Here is a 19,463-nt window from a genome sequence, read left to right on the forward strand (position 1 = left end):
CTGCGATACTACGTATTATCATCCCAACTTCACACTCTAGCATGGTCATTCCATTCGCATTGCATATTGCATTACATCCACGGCATATGACATTTTGGGTTACTATGTTTCTGCATTTATATGGTCTAGATACGGCTGACGGTATTCGTGAACTCATCAGGAATTGTATATTGCATTGCATCCTCGGCATCTGATAATTGGATCTTTATGGCTCCTCATTTGTATAGATGATTTATATTGCATACTCTAATATTGTTTGATTCTTGGACTTATCAGTATTTCCGCTTACTTTGATATCGTATGATTCATGATCTTACCAGTATTTCTGATATTGTATGATTATGACATTGTATTGAATACTTGACACTTACCTTGTGCACACACTTACACCACCCTCTAAGCTTTATATAAGCTTATGCACGATAGATGCATGCAGATGATGTTAGGTTGTAGCAGCGTGGAGCTTGGAGGCTGTAGCTGACTTTTGGAGCTTTAATTTTTACATATATATTTCCCTTTCAGCATTGTATTTAAATATTTATATTAATGGATATGTGATGATGATGTTGCCTTTGTGATTTAGGTAAACTTGTGGTTATGCTTCTTACGAGATAAATGTACATTGAAAATCCTCCTTGTAGGATTTCAGGATCGGAATCTGGTGTATAGGCGCTGGAAGCTGAGAATGGGGTACTACGGAGGCTGTTGGCACCGAATTCGGTGATCGAAAATTTTGTGAGCCTGGTTTCCGAGTTTGGGGCGTGACAACTTCAGTTAGGCTTGTTTATCTGCTTGCCTCTTTGCTAGAGCCTTTTATGCCATCTTTCTCTATTATGGTAATACATCCAGGCTTTGTTAGAAGAAAATGCTCTTGTAGCCATATTTTTTGCACTGTTCATGCCTGTTTTACTTTCTGGTACTTTAAATAGTTTCAATTTCATTTGGCATTTTGAAGCATTTCTTGTTTGTGGATGCCATTTAGGTACTGAAGTAGCTTAATTTGTCTCCTGAAACACAACTCTCAATTTGTGATGAAAAAGGAGATATCCAAAAATTCAATTCTTCTACAATTTGGGAATTTAATGAATCTCGAAAATCTTGATCTTTCCAATAACGGTCTAACAGGTTCTATCCCTTCCACTTTAGGGAACTAGACAAAGCTGGCAGTCCTCTCCCTCTTTCAAAATCAAATTTCTGGTTCTATTCCTCCAGAACTTGGGAATTTAATGAATGTCGAAAATCATGATCTTTCCAATAACAGTCTAACAGGTTCTATCCCTTCCACTTTAGGGAACTTGACAAAGCTGATAGTCCTCTCCCTCTTTCAAAATCAAATTTCTGGTTCTATTCCTCCAGAACTTAGGAATTTAATGAATCTCAACAAACATATACATGCTTTGTGTGAAGAATCAAAGTTGTGCATCAGGAGGGACCTACTGTGACAATTACCTGACCCAAATTTCAAGCTAGTACACCCACCAAGCACGCCATATGTGCATGCTGAATGTGGACCAGTGGCAATCTCTTAAACAGTCTCATTGCCTTATTGGTTTCATATGTGTGGCTCACCTGATGAGTTGAGAGGCCTATCTTTTAGACAAGGTCATCTACACAGGTCCGCATGATGCATGGCTAAGATGTCCTACAACGATGGCAAGTTAGCAGGCATGGCTTGTAGTGGTGCATGTTTAGAGTTATTTGGGAATCAGATAGATCTGTTTAGAAAATCAATAGCCACATAAGATGAAAAGTTTAGAATGCAATTTTAGCCATTAACCAACCTTGCTTTTGGGTGTACTAAATTTCCATTGGTGATAGAATGGCCATCGTACTTGTTTCTTATGAGCTCACTTTCCATCCAATGTGCAACCAATGCAAAATGCACCTTCTGCATTTTTCAAACAGCGCCTTTCAAATCACAGGTGGGATCTGTGAGTATTGAGTGGAGTGCCAGCTGAGCACTTTCAAGATGCAGCCTAACCCGCACACACAAGATGCTACCCAGCAAATCTTCATGCTTTTTACTGAATTCTTCTTCAGTGCATGAAGAGTCCCATTCCAGGTTGTACTCATTAGCAATTTCCTTCAAAGGTCTAAGCTTCTCATTTCCCAGTAGTTACACAGTAGTGCTTGATTCAACAGTAGTGCTTGTTTCACAGTAATTACACAGTAGTGCTTGATTCAACATATCTGGGCTACCACTTATGGGCTAGTGAATTGGAATTTCTGTTTCATCATTTCAATTTTTTTCTTTTTAACCATTCTAATATCATGGCTCATGGATCTCTCTCAAGCACAACCTTTCATCTTTTGACTTCCATGTTGGTTTAGCTATGCTTTTTTATGTCTTGAGAACTTATGGAATATTTTCATTGATGGAAATGAAGTTCCTGTTAGAAGCTGTATTTTCATTGATGTTGGCACTCTATTTTTGAAAATTTTGTTTGGTCATTTTAATGGTTTTGAGAAATCGAAACTCATGTAAATAGAATAAATATGAAATCTAATGCTCAACATGGTTTTTTAATAAGATACCACAAACTTTAAAGTGTGTTTGTTAGCTCAAAAGATTGCATTACAGCAAAGTCAAATGGTTACAGAATTTTACTGCATGTTACCTCTAAAGATTGCTTATAGCAAGTCAAATGTTTGTAGAATTTTAGTACCTTTGTCCTTCCACCTTTGCAGATACCTGCTGGACAGTCAGGATCAGGAAGTCCATGGTCAGTTTTTGAAGACCAGGTAAGTCTGCTCCTCCTGACCATATTATCATTTTGGATAATTGCAAGGACAATGGAGAACTCCCCAACTAAAATTTCTTATTTCAGGCACTTGTTGTCTTCATGCATGAAATGGGTCCAAACTGGGAGCCGATAAGTGATGCTATCAATAGCACCCTGCAGTTCAAGGTGAAGTTTTATTTGGATCTTTTTCTTTGGTTATATTAGGAGCTTATTAAATGTGTTGACGCACTTAGCCGTAATGAAAATGATACTATTTAATAGTTAGAAAATGAGTTTCCAATGGTGGAAATCTAAGGAGCAAATTGTATGCTGAATATTTGCCACTAGAAGTGCAGTATGAAGACATTATTATAGTATTTTTAATGTCTGTTTAAAGTCACAAGCCTCACATTTATTTTGGAGCTCATAAAAGCTTTCTTTGTTAGATATTTGAAATATTTAAAGTTGAACTTTTAGGAAGTAAAGATATGTAACTAGGCCGCTATAATGATTTAGTGCAAATGATTTAATTTCATTTTTTAGGAGGAATGATGTCATTAGTGGTGAAGTCCAAGACAGAAGATTCCGTCATATGTAAAGTTGTTGATGGAGGTGAACTTAAGTCTAGACGACATTTGAATGTTCGAGGAAAATGTGCTACATTGTCATCTATTACTGGTGAGACTTTGGGATGCATCACATCATATCCTTCTCAATTTTAGGAAACTTGCCATTGTTTTTATTGCTTCCTTCCCAATGGAAGGTCTTAATTACATAATGAACTTCTATTGTTTTGCAAATGCAGATAACTATTTGATTTGATTTACTGCAGAAAAGGATTGGGATGACATTAAGTTTGGGGTTGAAAATAAAGTAGACTTTTATGTTGTTTCCTTTGTCAAAGATGCGAAAGTGGTCCACGAATTGAAGGATTATCTCCGAAGTAAATACTCAATACAAATATCTATTTTTGATGGCTGTAAAATTAAATTTTGAATGACATTTTTGGTTTGGTTGAACATTTTATGTGCTATCAATGTCCTTTGACGTGGTTTTTGCAGGCTGTGGTGCAGATATACTTGTAACTGTTAAAATTAAAAGTGCAGACTCCATACCAAATATGCATTCTATCATTTCTACATCTAATGGGGTAATCAACTTAATCATTCCATTGCCAATCTTAAAAAATGCTGCTAAGTTCAACTTGTTGATTTATCCTTGCACATCTCTAAGACTTGAAATGTTTTGACACGGCTGTTTAGTTCAGCACATTGATTTAACTTCTTAACAGTTGAACCTCTTTATCATATTATATAATTCTCAACTACTGCAGCTTGCATCTAACATGTCTCATGTCCTATTCTGCTTCCTTTTAAAGAGTCAACTTTAGCTCTCTTTATTGGCCAATACCCAAGTGTTGGCAAAATTTTCTTTATTTTCTCTGATAGCCAAGAGTCAACTTTCTTGAAATATACACAGATTACACCCTTATCGACATATCTGTGGATCGAAATTCTTTACCTATCCAAAGATTGTGCATTCGATGGTACATTAATATCTGTTTGAGTCAATGTGTGCTGCATGTAGATTTTCTGAGTATGGAGTGTCACACACACACCCTGAGTATCATATATCTCCTCAAAAGTGAAATAGAGAAATGATCCACTACTATCAAAGCAGAATAACTTATATTATTCTTAGTTGCACTGGGTCACTTTGACAGCACAATTCATTGATCTAAGCTATTCATTTGATTAATCACAGATTCAATGAGCTACTATGCAAAAATCACAATTGCAAATCTTGCTAGGAACAAAACTCTAGTTCTACCTGTGCCTGCATTTAATGTCATCAATGGAGGATTACAATTTTGTGAACCTTGCTGGGAACAGAACTCAGTATGCATCTTCTTTTTCTTTCCTTTTTCTTTTTCTTTTTTTTTTTCTTCTTATTTTTTTTATTTTTTATTTTAATCTCGAAATGGTTTCACTATCAACCTGAATTTTGCATCAACCTAAATTTTGGTTGGGTTGGGTTGCGTTCCATATAGAGGAAGTGCAAAGACAGGGTTGCGTTCCACACAACAATGGTAGCAGATTTTCTACACATTAAATACCATTGAAAATCCTTTTGCGGATTTTCTAAGGAACAATGGAACAATGGAAGTTGTTGTTCCAAACTAACAGTTGTTGTTTAAATATATCTTAGTGTTGTTGTTGTATAGAACAATGGTAGCAGATTTTTGAAGAATGTGGAACAGTTGTTAGGGTATGTGTTCACTCCCCGAGTATAGGGTTGTGATGTAGTAATAAACTCGGTGAGACCGAGGTCGAATCCCAAGGGACTGATACTTGTACGTTACCTGAAACTAGGTAGAAATAGAACTAGCCTAAGATAAAATCTAAATCCAATATAAAGTGATGAATAATGGTGAGAAATTAATCTAAAACTTAAGAGAAATCAGATATAAGAAACTAGGGATTCAGAGGATCCACGTGTAGAGATCAGGGAGATCTTATGCCTGCTTCAAAATTCATAGAAATTAAACTGAACTTCCTCTGATATAATTTTAAGGAGATGAAAGGTATATGAATTAGAATGGATTCCATCACCAAACCATGCCCAGGAGACAAAGCAAACAACAGAATTAAACTAATTACCAACCAATCAACAATGCATGAAGGTTAGGAAGGGTACCGTCATTCGACCATGCCCATGGGACGATGGTGAACAACAGGGCCTCCTGACGTCATAAACATCAAAAGGAGGAAGAAATACTCAAAACCATCGCAGATATATTGTAATTTCAGTCACAACAAACCATTAAAAATAACTGAAAGTATTCCTTTTAATTTGAATAAAAATTAACATCAGTCAGTCTAAACAATAGGCACAAGCAAAGTCTCTCCCATCAGACTACAGGCTTCACCTCTTAGCCCTAGCTAAGAGGTTTAGCTACACATGAATGGGCTGGATCTCTTAAAATTAGAATAAACAAATTAAAATAGGAACAAGAAAAAAACAAACTCTCTCCTTACAAACCCCTGTCTCTCTCACGTTCCCAGCCTTCTCTGATGCCCAAAGCTTACTCCCACGGCTCGCCTTCCCCCCAAGATCCCCTTCTCTCTCTCCTTTATAGAATTCCGGAAGTGGTGGCTGGAGTCGAGCAACGACTTCTCTTTCGCAATCAATACCGCTTGTGTAGGAAACATGCTGCGTTTGGATGTAGAGTTTGGACTACTGATCGTCCAAACTCGGAATTTGACTTCTTGGTGGGGTTCAAGATCCCCTACTCTATCACTTGAACAGTCTGGATCATTGATCCGATCGTGATTGACATCACATAAGGGGCCACGGAAAGCGGCAGCGTCTGGGCGCTGCTTGGACTCTCTGCCTGCGCAGGACTTGCGCTGAGCTACTGGTGGGGCCCATGATCAGCGTCAGTGAGGAGATCTACTCCGTCCATTGGAATCACGTCGAAAAACTGGTTGGTAAGGGAATGTTTTGGATAGGTTTTGGTGCGGCCCAGTGAATATTTCTTGCTACCGTCCGTCCTGCGTTTAAACCTTCATGTACATGTAACCTCTAAGGAAATCAAGAAGCGGGACAGGGGACGGTCGATTTTGGATGGGAAACAAGGTGGATGGGTTGGATTTTCCAATCGGTTAGTCCTGGTGGGCCACGACGTCACCTAATTGGACGCCGTCTGTAATCGTAGCAGTGCCGAGGTTCTTTTGTGGCTGGAATTTGTGCATCCACACATGCCTAATATCATGTGATTTTAGCTTGGGATTGGACAGGAGTGTGTCCTGAATAGGATGGATGGCCTGGATTCTTCAAATGACTGATGTGTAGGGCCCACTATCTTCCGCAAGACGGATAGAGTCCGTCCGTTACACGGACGCTGGCGCAGGTTCTGTTTTAGAAAGAAAGGTTGTTCAAACCGACTATGACTAGCCCGGCTAGTCCAGTGCACAGCTAGAGTACATGTGCACTTTGCACATGTCACTTGAGGCGGGACTCACTGTGTTACTCGTGGGAGATCTGATCCGTCCAACCCTTCTATCATATCATTTAAACCGTTAAGGCCAATTTAGAAGAATATTCAGATTGTAGGTGGGCCTAAAATTGGAGATTAATGGGCTGATCTGTTCGTTAGGCCACTTCCCGAGTGATCCAATGGATGGAATTTAATATGTAGGGTTAATTTATGGTCTCCATCACATGTATGAAGTTTCGAGTCAATCGGATGGCAGGAACCCTGTGATCTTGCACTCTGGACCATTTTCGGGCCTCTTTAACATGAATGGTTTGATTTTCTCGGATCCCTGGCATGTAAATTCGTTGATCTCAGTCCTCTAGAGTTCGTCCCTTGCCTTTAGTGTCATCAGAGCATTAAATCCATGCTTTAAGCTCCCTTTTCAGTCCATGCTCGTAAATACACTCTGCATCACAAACATGATTAAAGCGGCCATTAAACGGTATCATGTTCGTAAATCCAGGTAATAACTGGGGTCTAATATGTAATATTTGACCCTCAATAGTATGAAGGGTTTAGTTGAACAGTTGGTGAAGGGTTTTGCAGATTTTCAAAGAGAGATTTGAATTCAGCTTTGTTCTTTTGCTCTTTTTTCTTAAATTTGAGGTTGGGAGTTTGGAATTTCAGGTCCTCGAGGAGAGCGATGGATTTCGATGTGATCGTTAGTCTTTCTTCATGAACTGGAAGGGGGTATTTGGAATTATAGTTTTCTTTTTTTCCAACATAGATTTGAATTTTAGATGTGTTGCTCTTTCCATGTGAATCTGATTTTCTTCTAACATCTTTCTTACTGTAGATGGGTGTTAAGAAGCCTCAAATCATGGAAAATTCTGTCACCATCTTGTCGAATGCAAGTCTTGGGATGGCCATGTTACAAGTGCGTCCATTGCATTTTCAACTCAACCTTCAAAACACACACAAATACATTTTTAGCCTCTTACGTATAATGTCATAACATGCAATTTCTTCCATTTTGTATGATGAAATTGATTTTCAGCCATGTGCAGTAAGCTTTCGGATCAAAGCGAAGCTGAGAATAGGGTGTTAGTTGATGGCAAATTGATAACCAGTAGAGGCACATCCATAGAGTTTTCGCTTGCGATTGTTGAGAAGCTATTTGGCTGCGAGAAGGCATTGGATCTTACTAATAATGAGAACTTTAAATAGACATATAACTATTATATTGGCATTGTACTTTTGTGAATGGAAATGAATGATTGTATATGATTGAATGAATGAATGATTGTGTTTAATTGAATGAATGAATGATTTTGTTTGATTGAATGAATGAATGATTTAGCCATGAAGTATTTATTTATTTTAGTTTATATGAGTTATCAGGGTGTACTACAATGGTAAGAGCTGCCATTATTGTCTAATTTTTTTTATTAAAATAGGCATTACTATGGATATTAACCATAGCCCTTTAGCTGAAAACCATAACTCTTGCTAATTTCAGCCTTTTGCTACAGTTCTCATTCTACTTTTAGCTACAGATATAAACCGTACCTGTATATAATTTAGGGCTACGGAAAATATTGCTACGGATTTAATCCATACCTATCGTTTCTATAGCTATGGCTATTCACTGTAGCCTTTTATCTGAAAACCGTAGCTGTTGCTGATTAAAGCCTATTGCTACGGTTCTCACTCTACTTTTAGCTACAGATATAATCCATAGCTGTAAATACCTTAGCGCTACAGAAGCAATGGCTACAGATTTAATCCGTATCCATTGTTTATATGGCTACGGATTTTATCTGTGGCCATAGATTTTAGACTTATGGCTACGGTTGTGCTATGGACTTTAACCGTAGCCATATGCCTTTAGATATGGTTTTTATCCGTAGCCTTTTCCCAATTTTCTGGTACTAATAGGTCATTGCTCTAACATTACATTATTTAATATACTTCGGGCCATTTCTAAAAGAGTTTGATTCATACGTTTCACTATACTGTTATGCTCTGGTATGTGACTCACTATGTTGTGCCTCATAATCCCTTCATTCTTACAATACCAATTAAATTCCTTCAAAGTAAACTCTCCACCCTTATTAGTTCTCATTACTTTTAATTTTCGACCTAACTGTTTTTCACCCATAACCTTCCAAGAATTGAAAGTAGCAAACATATTGAATTTATTCTTCATGAAATAAACCCAAACCTTTCTATAAAATTCATCAATGGATGTTACGAAGAATGATAACCCTCATTTACAAACAATGGGCGACGGCCCATGTACATCAAAATGTACATAATCTAGCTATCCCTTACTGTTATGTTTTTCGGCTTCAAATGACAATCTTAATTGTTTACTATATATGTAATGCTCATATACATTCAAATAAAAAATTTTAAAAGCATGAATTAAACCAAGCTTTACAAGTACCTTCATATCACGCTCACTCATGTGGCCTAGGCACACAGGCCATACACATGCAAACATGGATTCCGCTACAAACACTATAGCTCCACCCGATACAGTGCTCTTGATCTAGCTGTAGAGATTGATGCTCCTTTGTGCTTTCATAACAGTGAGTGCCTCCTTTGAAACTTTTAGGACACCTTTATACCCGACAAATTTACATTTAAGTGCCTTAAGAGCTCCTGGATATATCATATTTTTCTTCAAGTACGAAACTTGCATCACATCCGTTAGAGTATGCTCCACCCCATCACACATTCTAATACGAACCGATCCAATTCTATTCATCTTATAGGCATGATCGTTACCCATAAGAACCGGGCCACCACTATTCTCGTTGTACATGGCAAACCAACTTCGATGAGGACACATGTGATACGATGCCCTCGTGTCCACCCTTGGAAATTGACAATACGTCGTAACCACTCATCTCCTCGTTTGATTTCGTTGAATTGGCCTCCTTCGGTGAATTATCTAAATTCTCATCTTTCTAGGTTTTAGGGTTTGTATAATCCTTCTTCATATGTCCTTTCCACCACAATTTTAATACTTCAACTCCCTTTGCAATTCGACTTGGACCCTGATCAGGACTTACCCTTCTCTCGTTCAGACGATTTCTCTCTCGCAACCAGTGCCCCTACAGAAGTACCTTTCCCAGGGTTATTCTTTCTCTGTTGTCTGACTAAAGGGCAGATATAACAATATCAAAGTCCAAGGTATCCCTACCATGACACAAAGCATCCACCAAATTCTTGTAAGAATCTGGAAGGGATGTCAACAACATTAGGATTTTGTCTTCTTCGTCGATCTTTACCTCCCCGCTTGTCAGTTTACAAATTAGTTTGTTGAAGGCACTGATGTGTTTAAAGAGATTTGACCCTTTCGTCATTTTCAGAGTATACAATTTTATCTTTAGATATAGACAATTGGAGAGTGACTTCGTCAGGCAGAGGCTCTTTAACCTTACCCAAAAGCTTGCAGTAGCTGTCTCAGAAATAACATTATAAATGACATCATCAGCCAAGCATAATTGACTTGCACCAATAGCCTCTGATCTAGGTCATACCAATCTTCTTCCTTCATAGTTCCAAGACGTCTCACTTTAATAAGGAGAGCATGCGACACCTTTTGTTGAATTAGGAGAGTTTTCTTCTTAAACCTCCGTAATTCGAAGTTATTTTTACTTGTGAACTTCTCCATTTAGAACTTCACATTCAATCCCTTATAACCTATGTCTTGGATTCGATCTAAAACCTCAACGTAAAATCAACGCTTTGATACCACTTGTTGTGTGTAACCATCACACATTAGGCGCGGAAGCAACCATAGAATGAATCAAACACATGAATAGAAAAATAAAAATTGAGCAATCACAGATAACCCAACGGTTTTACTTGGAAAAACCTTTACGGGAAAAAAATCATGGCTCCAAGCGACAAACAATCTACTCTGAGTAGAGAATTACAAGAGATGGACAACATACAGATTCGAAACCCTCGCTTTTACAAACAAATTCCCCTTCTCAAAACCTTACTTCTCTCTAGCACAATGTTAGAATCCCATAATCCTGCATATGACATGATTTATATAACTTAATTTCAAAATTAGAAACAAAACCATGCACTTACGCAGAAGTTGCATGCACCGTTGATCGAACCTTTGATCAATCCGATTGATCGATTGACACTACATGTTTGATCCGATCGATCATGCATAAAAGTGTATAGAGACCTAACTTGATTTTTCTGAATTTGCTCGATCGATCGAGCCGTGATATCTGATCAATCTAACACGTCCAAATCTCTTAAGAGACAACTGATTTACCTGGGGTTTTCTTGATCAATCTAATAGGCCGTCGATCAATCAAAAGACCTTGAATTTCACCATATTGAAGGCACCTTGATCAACATCCAGGGCATGCAAAACATGTTTGAAAGTTGTCCGATGGCTTGTATATTAAAGTAGGCTTCATCTCTAACAGCAGTTTGTTGTCCTGTTAAATCCAGCCGTGTGGCGCTGGTGCGAGCTCCCTAATGGCAGGGGCAATACCCAATATTGGTCCGTTTATCCATTAATATGATATAATAACCGAAACTTCGTTTCCCAAACGTTCGAAAGAAAACGGTGCTATCTCTCGTTCTGTCCAACGACCCCGGCCCGGCAGCAATCGGGCGAGTTCGGGCCAGTTTCGAACCTTCGAGTTCGGGCCAGTTTCAAACCTTATGGCAAGTTTATGGGAAGGGCTTTGGTAGGTAATCCGCGTCCCATTATAATTTACAAGTTCATAAGAGAGAGGATATATTATAATTTTACTATATTTACATGCATTTGACAAAGCATAAAATAAAACATTTCATACAAACTGAATACAGTCATACACTACTAACTACTGTCGAGGAGATTCATCTGAGCCCGAGCTGCTACATAAATCTTCGTATACGTACTCATTCACCTCTCCCTCTTCAGAAGGTGGAGATAGCTTTTTATCGCCCTCCTCTTGTATAGTTTGAATTAGATTTTTCAAACTATGTTTGTGAGAAGATTTATGCGTAGTTCCCAACGTCCTGTAAAACGCACCCAGACTGGAGAGAAATTTAGCTGAATTCTTACTATTTTTCTCTTTACCCGTGCAGCTTGAACCTGCTTCGACATCATGTGGTCTTGGAGGACGTCGCTGATGTGTAGAAGCTTCTTCCATACTGCGCTTTAAGGCGAGTTGAAATTGTTCTTCTTCCAATGCTAATAGTTTAGCTTCCTTCTCTGCCTCAGAAAGTTTGGATTGAGGAGTGGAAGCTTTTTTGTTTGAATCAAGAATTGCTTGGAAAATAACTTGGATTTCTTTTGAGGCTTTAGGACATGGTCTTGCATCTCCACCCCGACAGGATAAGTGTAATCTAAGCCGATTAGTTTTATTAACAAACTTGGCTCCACACAAATTACACAAAATCTTGAACTTTCCAGACTTTGGAGAATGGACTAAGGAACCATAGTCCCAAACGTTAATCGATGGTTCGCTTGAAGACATATCTACATATTGTGTTGGAAAAGTATTTTAGGCTTTTTAACAATAATGAAATATCAACATAAGATAAAAGCAATTTATGGATCAAAAAATAATAAAAGTCAACATAACTGATAAATAAAAATAAAAGTCAGTAAACAGATGTAAAAATGCATTGCGCAGCTTGCATAACATCCATCAACATAACAGATAAATAAAAATAAAAGTCAGCAAACAGATGTAAAAATGCATTGCGCAGCTTGCATAATATCCTTCAACATTACAGATAAATAAAAATAAAAGTCAAAAGAGTACTCATTACAACATTTGCAAATTCAAATAAACTAACAAGATCATAACATCCATCATATTGCTGTTGTTTCATGTGTTGCGGCTTCATTCACATTCTCCTCATCTTCCTCATTAAGATCACCTCTTAGACTCGGACGCAACCAATCTTGTGTACAAATTAATGCTTCTACTGTATCTGGTGCAGGGGAACTTCTAGTCTTGCTCATGACCCTGCTCCCTGCGCTAAACGCAGATTCCAATGCCACTGTTGAAATAGGAATTGATAAAATATCTCGTACCATCGTCGATAGTGTAAGATATTTTTCTTCACTAACTCGCAATTTCCACCACTCCAAAACATCAAACTCTGAATCCTGCCGTAGTACGATCGACTCTTTGAGATACATGTCTAACTCTGATTCTTTCATGTTTGTGTCTGTATTTTCTTTTTCTAAGAAAGATATGAAATCAGCATCGTCGAAGCTTAAAGCAACTTGCAATCTAACTTCAGAAGCACTTAGTGTGGACACTGTGGTTATGTACATGTTGTACAATGCTTCGATTGCATCACGAACCTTTGAGGTTTCAGATATTGCCTTTTCAGTAGGATAAATCCTCGTGAAGATGTACTTAACATAACTCATCTTGCGCCGAGGATCAAGAACAACAGCTAAGGACATTATCAGGTGACAAGCATCCCAGTACTTATCGAACTTCATTTGCATACCACCTGTCATGATTTGGAGAAAAAATGGACCTTCATCAGCAGCTTTCTTCAGGGCATCCTTGATCCTCCACACAAATGGAAGAAACATATTTGTTGTAAAAAACTTATTGTCAGAAAATATTTTCGTACAGTCATAAAAAACCTTCAAAATTTTGTGAACTTCTTTCTCTTTGCTCCAATCATCATCAGTAGGCAACCAAGCATATGTTCTATCACGCGCTGCATATTCTGGAAAGGCATGTTTCAATTCCAGAGCTGAATCCAACATCTCAAAAGTGGAATTCCAACACGTGCATACATCTAGCTTCAACGTTTTTGGAGACGTCAAATTCAAACGTTGGACGATGTCATTCCATATACTCAATCTTGACGGCGAGCCTCTTATGTACTTCACACTCTCCCTCACATTCTCTATAGTTTGGTCAATTGATCTCAACCCTTCTTGTACAATTAAGTTGAGAATGTGTGCACAACACCGAACATGAAATATTTTTCCCTCAAAAAATAAACTGTCGGTTGCCTTGAATTGGTTACGTAAGAATTGTATGACACTGTCATTTGTCGAAGCATTATCTAAAGTTAATGAACTGACTTTTTTTTCAATGCCCCAATCTCGTAGACAGTTGTAAATGCAATCTGAAATAACCAGACCGGAATGGGGAGGTGGAAGGTGGCGAAAGTTCAATATTCTCTTACAGAGTTTCCAATTTTCATCAACATAGTGTGCAGTCAATGAAATGTAACCCTTTCTTTGATTTTGCGCCGTCCACATATCAGACGTCAAGCTTACCCTTGAAACCGAATCTAAAACTGCTTTCAGCTTCATTTTCTCACTGGCATACATCTTCATGCACTCCCTCTTCACAGTAACACGGGAGACCTTCTCAAACTGAGGATTAAGGTATTTGTTGTATCCCATAAATATTTCACTCTCTACCATCTTAAATGGCTGCTCATCAATGATAATAAGCTTTGCAAACCACTCCTTTAGTTTCTATTTTTCAAACTTATGAATGATAAGTATACCTTCAGAAGCAGATCCTTCGGACTTTGTAAACGATAGCAATTGTTGGCCTGAACGTGGAAGTCTAGGTCTCCTTGTACAGCTTTGTCTATGTCTGTTTAAATGAGACGTCGACCTCCCGACACTTTTGGTATATAGACTTTTGCAGTGCATACATCTAATCTTGGGGACATTGTTAACTACTACTTCTTCAAAATCATCCTAGACAGCTGACCGTTTCTTTCCTTTGTTTGCAGCTGAAGACCCCTCTCCCTCAACAACAAGTGGTGAAGTGGCTGACGCACCGGCACCGGCACTAGGGTTAGGTTGGACTTCATCCTCACTAGCCATATCTAAAGATATGAAACAATTTCATTTATCCTTATACCTTAGTAAAGAATTTCCTAAGCTGATAAATCAGTTACATATTCAATGCTGGATAGATAGTAATGTTTTCATTATTTAATTTAAATGCTACGCCAAAATTTCGACACCATCTCCCCTTATCTCTCCAGAATATATTAATCTTGTATTTGATTCACACATCAACTATCCACACAAAGTGTGGATATTTGATGAGGAAGTAAATGCAAGAAATATATCCAGAGAGAATTAGGAGAGAGGAACCGAAACAAACATGTGCATTTAAAGTAGAATAAATGAAAATATTAATATCTATCTAATATTGAACTGTCCAAAAAGGAACAATTACGTAAGAATTTCTATGCATCTATGAACACACTCAATCTATGTCTGGCAACATAGAAATCCTCAAATGGGTAACTGATTATCCTATATTATAACAAAAATATAAAAAATAATTAAATCAGTTACCCATTCAATGTTGAATAGATAGTAATGCTTTCATTATTCAATTTAAATGCCACGCCAAAATTTCGGCAGCATCTCCCCTTATCTCTCCAGAATATATTAATCTTGGATTTGATTCACACGTCAACTATCCACATAAAGTGTGGATATTTGATGAGGAAATAAATACAAGAAATACATCCAGAGAGAATTAGGAGAGACGAACCGAAACAAGCATGTGCATTTAAATTAGAATAAATGAAAACATTACTATCTATCCAACATTGAACTGTCCAAAAAGGGACAATTTGAGAATTTCTATGCATCCATGAACACACTCAATCTATGTCTGGCAACATAGAAATCCTCAAATGGGCAACTGATTATCCTATACTACAACAACAAGAACAAAAAAATTAAAAATGTATCTAATAAGCAATTGGTATAAGCATAGATTAAGACTAACTAACAAAAACAGAAAACATTTGTGATAAAAGATTTCATGTGGAGCTTTCTAGTATATACTATATACTCATACATGAAGTCCTATTTAAATGCAAAAGAAGATTTAGGTACATGTGTGATGCATACAGAAGCTGAGTGCGTACCAAGGCAATATCCATACCGCTCATTTTGAATGTTAGATGGGCCACACGGCACCAATGACACACATCAGGGATCTCCCAGTCCATAGAAGGGTGACTTCAAAACAGTTGGCAGGAAAATCAGTAGAATTTCTCCTTTACCATGAGGAAAATTTAAAGGAAAAATGATTTTTTACCACGAAATTTCTTAGGAGTTGTCATTTCATTCTATAATGCTATCAGGGTAGTATTTTTTGGGAGAGAAACGGCCAAAATGCCTTCATTATTATTATTATTATTATTATTATTATTATTATTTTAAATAGGGAAAAATTAAAATTTGTAGGGCCCATGTGGCATGTATTATGTATATGACTTTCAACCCGTTCATCATATGAGTTACATGTGAATTTTGAATAGATAGGGTGGTGCATATTTTTGTGGACCCGCCTTATGATTAAATCACACATATTTTCAGTTCATCTGATTGTCTTGGTGGATTGTATTTGTTGGACGGATTAGATGTCATACATATATCATATAGCCCACAATTCTCGATTTTACTACTTTGTTAAAATAAGAATTACTATAGGATTTTAAGGTAAAACTGCCAAGGAGTTATGCAGGATACTCTCTTGGTTGCTGGAGAGTATAATGATTCATATACATGCACTAAGAACTTAAATATTGCCATGTGCATAACTCAAGTTAAACTGTCCAAATCTACATACCAAGTTAAATATTACCAACTGTAGATTGGTCATAATTTCAAAATTAGATTGATCAAAGAGTTCTAAACTCTGATTAATGGACCATTTGTTCAGTGAATAAGGACCATTGGTTATGTTTCATTTTAACCGTATTAAATTCACAGCAATAAGCCGTTCAGGTGAGGATGTAATTTCTTTATTTTATGTGACATGTGTCATGATCAGTCATCACTCATCAATTTCAACCGTTTATTCATTCTTTCATCTGGGACAAATGTTAGATTGTAAAAATCATGCTATACAATAGTCCTAGCGTCATGAAAAAATGGAGTCACTAGCAACTAGCAAGTAAAGAAACGAAATAGTTCCAATCATCATCTTGAAATGTCTATTCTATATATCAAAAGAAGCAAGATTTGATCATGCCATGAATCTTGGATTCAGAATCTCCTATTATTATGAAATAAACACAAAAAAGAGAGAGATTTGGAATTCACATTGAGAGAGAGAGAGAGAGAGAAATCGTACTCGTTGCAGTTAGACGGAAAGATGAGCGAGCTCTGCTGGACGGATGGCGAGAAGAGTAGAGAGGCAGAGGTTCTCTGACGGTTTGACGGACGGACGAGCAGAGAGAGAGAGGCGGAGGTCCTATGGTGGTTGGACGGACGGATGAGCAGAGAGAGGCGGACGGCCTCTGGTGCCGGAGGAAGATGGCGAGAGAGAGGGACGGCCTCTGATCCGAGACGGAGAGAAGAGGCGGACGGCCTCGCAAAAAGAGGCGGACGACTTCTAGTGGCCTGACGAGCGAGAGAGATGTGGACGGCCTCCGCCGGCCTGGACGATCGAGAGAGGCGACGACTTCCGGTGGTCGGACGAGCAGAGAGATGCGAACAGCCTCGGCGGATGGACGAGCAGAGAGAGGCGGACGGCCTCACAAGCTGGACGAGAGAGAGAGAGAGGCCGAGAGAGAGCCGAGAGAGATGAGAGAGATTTGGTGGGGTTGGGGCAGTGAGAGAGCGAGCAGGGGATAGGGTTTGGTGGGGACGGCTGGGGTCGGGCGTTTTCTCAAAAGGGAAAGGGAAAGGGAAAACGACCTAGATTTTTTTTAGAGGGGTATATATATATACGTATGCCGAGTCGGGACGGGTCGGGCCGAGTCGGGACGGGGCGAGTCGGGTTTCGGGCCGAGTCGGGCCGAACTTGGACGTATCCGAACTCAGCCCGAACTCAGTTTCGGGCTGCAGAAACTAGCCCGTCCTGACCTGAACTGAGTTCCGATCCAGCCGTGTGGCGCTTGTGCGAGCTCCCTAATGGCAGGGGCAATACCCAATATTGGTCCGTTTATCCATTAATATGATATAATAACCGAAACTTCGTTTCCCAAACGTTCGAAAGAAAACGGTGCTATCTCTCGTTCTGTCCAAACGCGGACGTAACAAATTCAAGAAATCTATTTCCTATAAAAGGCACACGCACACCTCTCTTCTTTCCATCGACTGAAAATTCAAGGACGGCATTCTCTTGCAATGGGCTTTTTCGCTTCCTGTCCCGACCTTTTTCTTCCCAGATTCATTCTACACGCGCTTTACGTTCTTGGGTTCCTCAGAAATCTCATCTCCTGCCTTTTCAGGCTTCTGGGTCTGACCCATCTCCTCGAATACGAAGTTTTAGACGCGTCTGATCATATCCGCTTGCCTGGATTCCGGTCCTCGTCAGCAATGCTCATCCGTCAGATCTTGCCTTTGGTTCGTTTTGGGGATTTGTATGCGGAGAAGGTGATGGATGAGTGTGTGATTTGCCTGTGTGACTTTGAGGAGGACGACGAGATCAGACGGTTGAGGAACTGCGAGCACGTATTCCATGGGAGCTGTTTGGACCGTTGGATGGATTGTGACCACCAGACATGCCCGCTATGTAGAAGTCATTTGGTTCCAGAAGAGATGAGGAGAGAATTCAAGGAGAAGCTTTGGGCAACAGAGCAGGCTCTGTATTTGGAAGGTGAGGATCCGTCCACATGGCCGGACATCGATTTGTTATAACAGGTAAAGCAATCCAATTCAGCCAACTTCACAAAATTAATTTGTAATTTTATTTTTATTTTTAGTGAAATATGTAAAAAGATTCAAATTGTTTATAAGCAGACGAATCTATCACTTGATACTCTGAAACTGATGATTCTTGATACTCAGGCAGTCACAGCACATGTGGCATACATTAACTCAAGTTAAACCATCCAAAACTTTTAACTGTGAGTCGCCCAATACATGTCCGGCAATCGGATTTTTTTACTGTGATTAACTAACATTGTTTTCGCAGAAATAGGACCTTCGATGTTTTTTATTTGAGCCGTCCAATAACTGTCCAGCAATAGGAGACTAATATAATCCAACAAGTGTAATTTTTAATACATCTAAACTCAAATCCATAATCATTGTGGGCCACGCCTCGGACTTGTAAGTGCCGGCGTATCATCCATCACACTCTTCGTTACTAGCAAATTGCACGCGCAGAGGGTTTATTTCACACACACACACACACACACACACATATATATATATATACACACACACGAGAGAAAAGACTCTACACGGTCGAGCTCATGGGAACTCCCCATGAGGTTGAGCTGTGTGGGCCCCACCATGATGTATGTCTAACATCTACCCCATCAGTGGGACTAGGGCTTATAAATCAAATCAATTTGTAACTTGTGTGGGCCATACCACATACAAAAGGTGAGAGGGGTTACCCTCCATTAAAATATTCATAATCATTTTTTGAGCCACGGAAATGTGGTTCACAAGTCATGCACATCCATTATATGTGTCCCACTTGGATGAGAGGTCAGACCAAGTTTTAGAGGCATCCAAATTCCAGGTGGGCCCCATCAATTGCTTTTATATGTTTTAAACATGTCTTCACATGATTTTAGATGATCTGGCCCACCTAAGTTCCTTATACAGCTGATTTTTGGGATTTCCCATAATTTAAAGGGACCGTGTGTGTGTATCCTTGCAGTCGAATTCCCCATGTTATTGGGAATTTAGACAAGGTGGCCATACTATAATGAGTTTGTGAAATCCAATCCAACCATTATGTCAGTGAAGGAAATTTAGCCATAAGGCTAAAAAACCATCAGGATTCATGATTTAG

General features: G+C 38.8%; 2 protein-coding genes across 2 annotated transcripts; both read left to right on the forward strand.

Moving 5' to 3' along the window:
- The first annotated feature begins 2,958 nt into the window (after nt 1–2,958).
- On the forward strand, nt 2,959–13,091 carry LOC131249733 (pyruvate kinase isozyme G, chloroplastic-like). Its single transcript, XM_058250500.1, has 6 exons — nt 2,959–3,401; nt 3,556–3,666; nt 3,785–3,873; nt 11,821–11,845; nt 12,685–12,791; nt 12,936–13,091. The coding sequence occupies exons 1-6, from the start codon at nt 3,272–3,274 to the stop codon at nt 13,089–13,091; spliced, it is 618 nt and encodes a 205-aa protein (XP_058106483.1). The 5' UTR covers nt 2,959–3,271.
- Nucleotides 13,092–17,830: 4,739 nt separating this feature from the next.
- LOC131249086 (brassinosteroid-responsive RING protein 1-like) lies at nt 17,831–18,369 on the forward strand. The gene has a single exon (XM_058249652.1). It carries the CDS (start codon nt 17,840–17,842, stop codon nt 18,350–18,352), a length of 513 nt encoding a protein of 170 aa, XP_058105635.1. The 5' UTR covers nt 17,831–17,839; the 3' UTR covers nt 18,353–18,369.
- Nucleotides 18,370–19,463: the final 1,094 nt, after the last annotated feature.

The sequence above is a fragment of the Magnolia sinica genome, chromosome 6, assembly GCF_029962835.1.
Source record: "Magnolia sinica isolate HGM2019 chromosome 6, MsV1, whole genome shotgun sequence".
Taxonomy (NCBI): domain Eukaryota; kingdom Viridiplantae; phylum Streptophyta; class Magnoliopsida; order Magnoliales; family Magnoliaceae; genus Magnolia; species Magnolia sinica.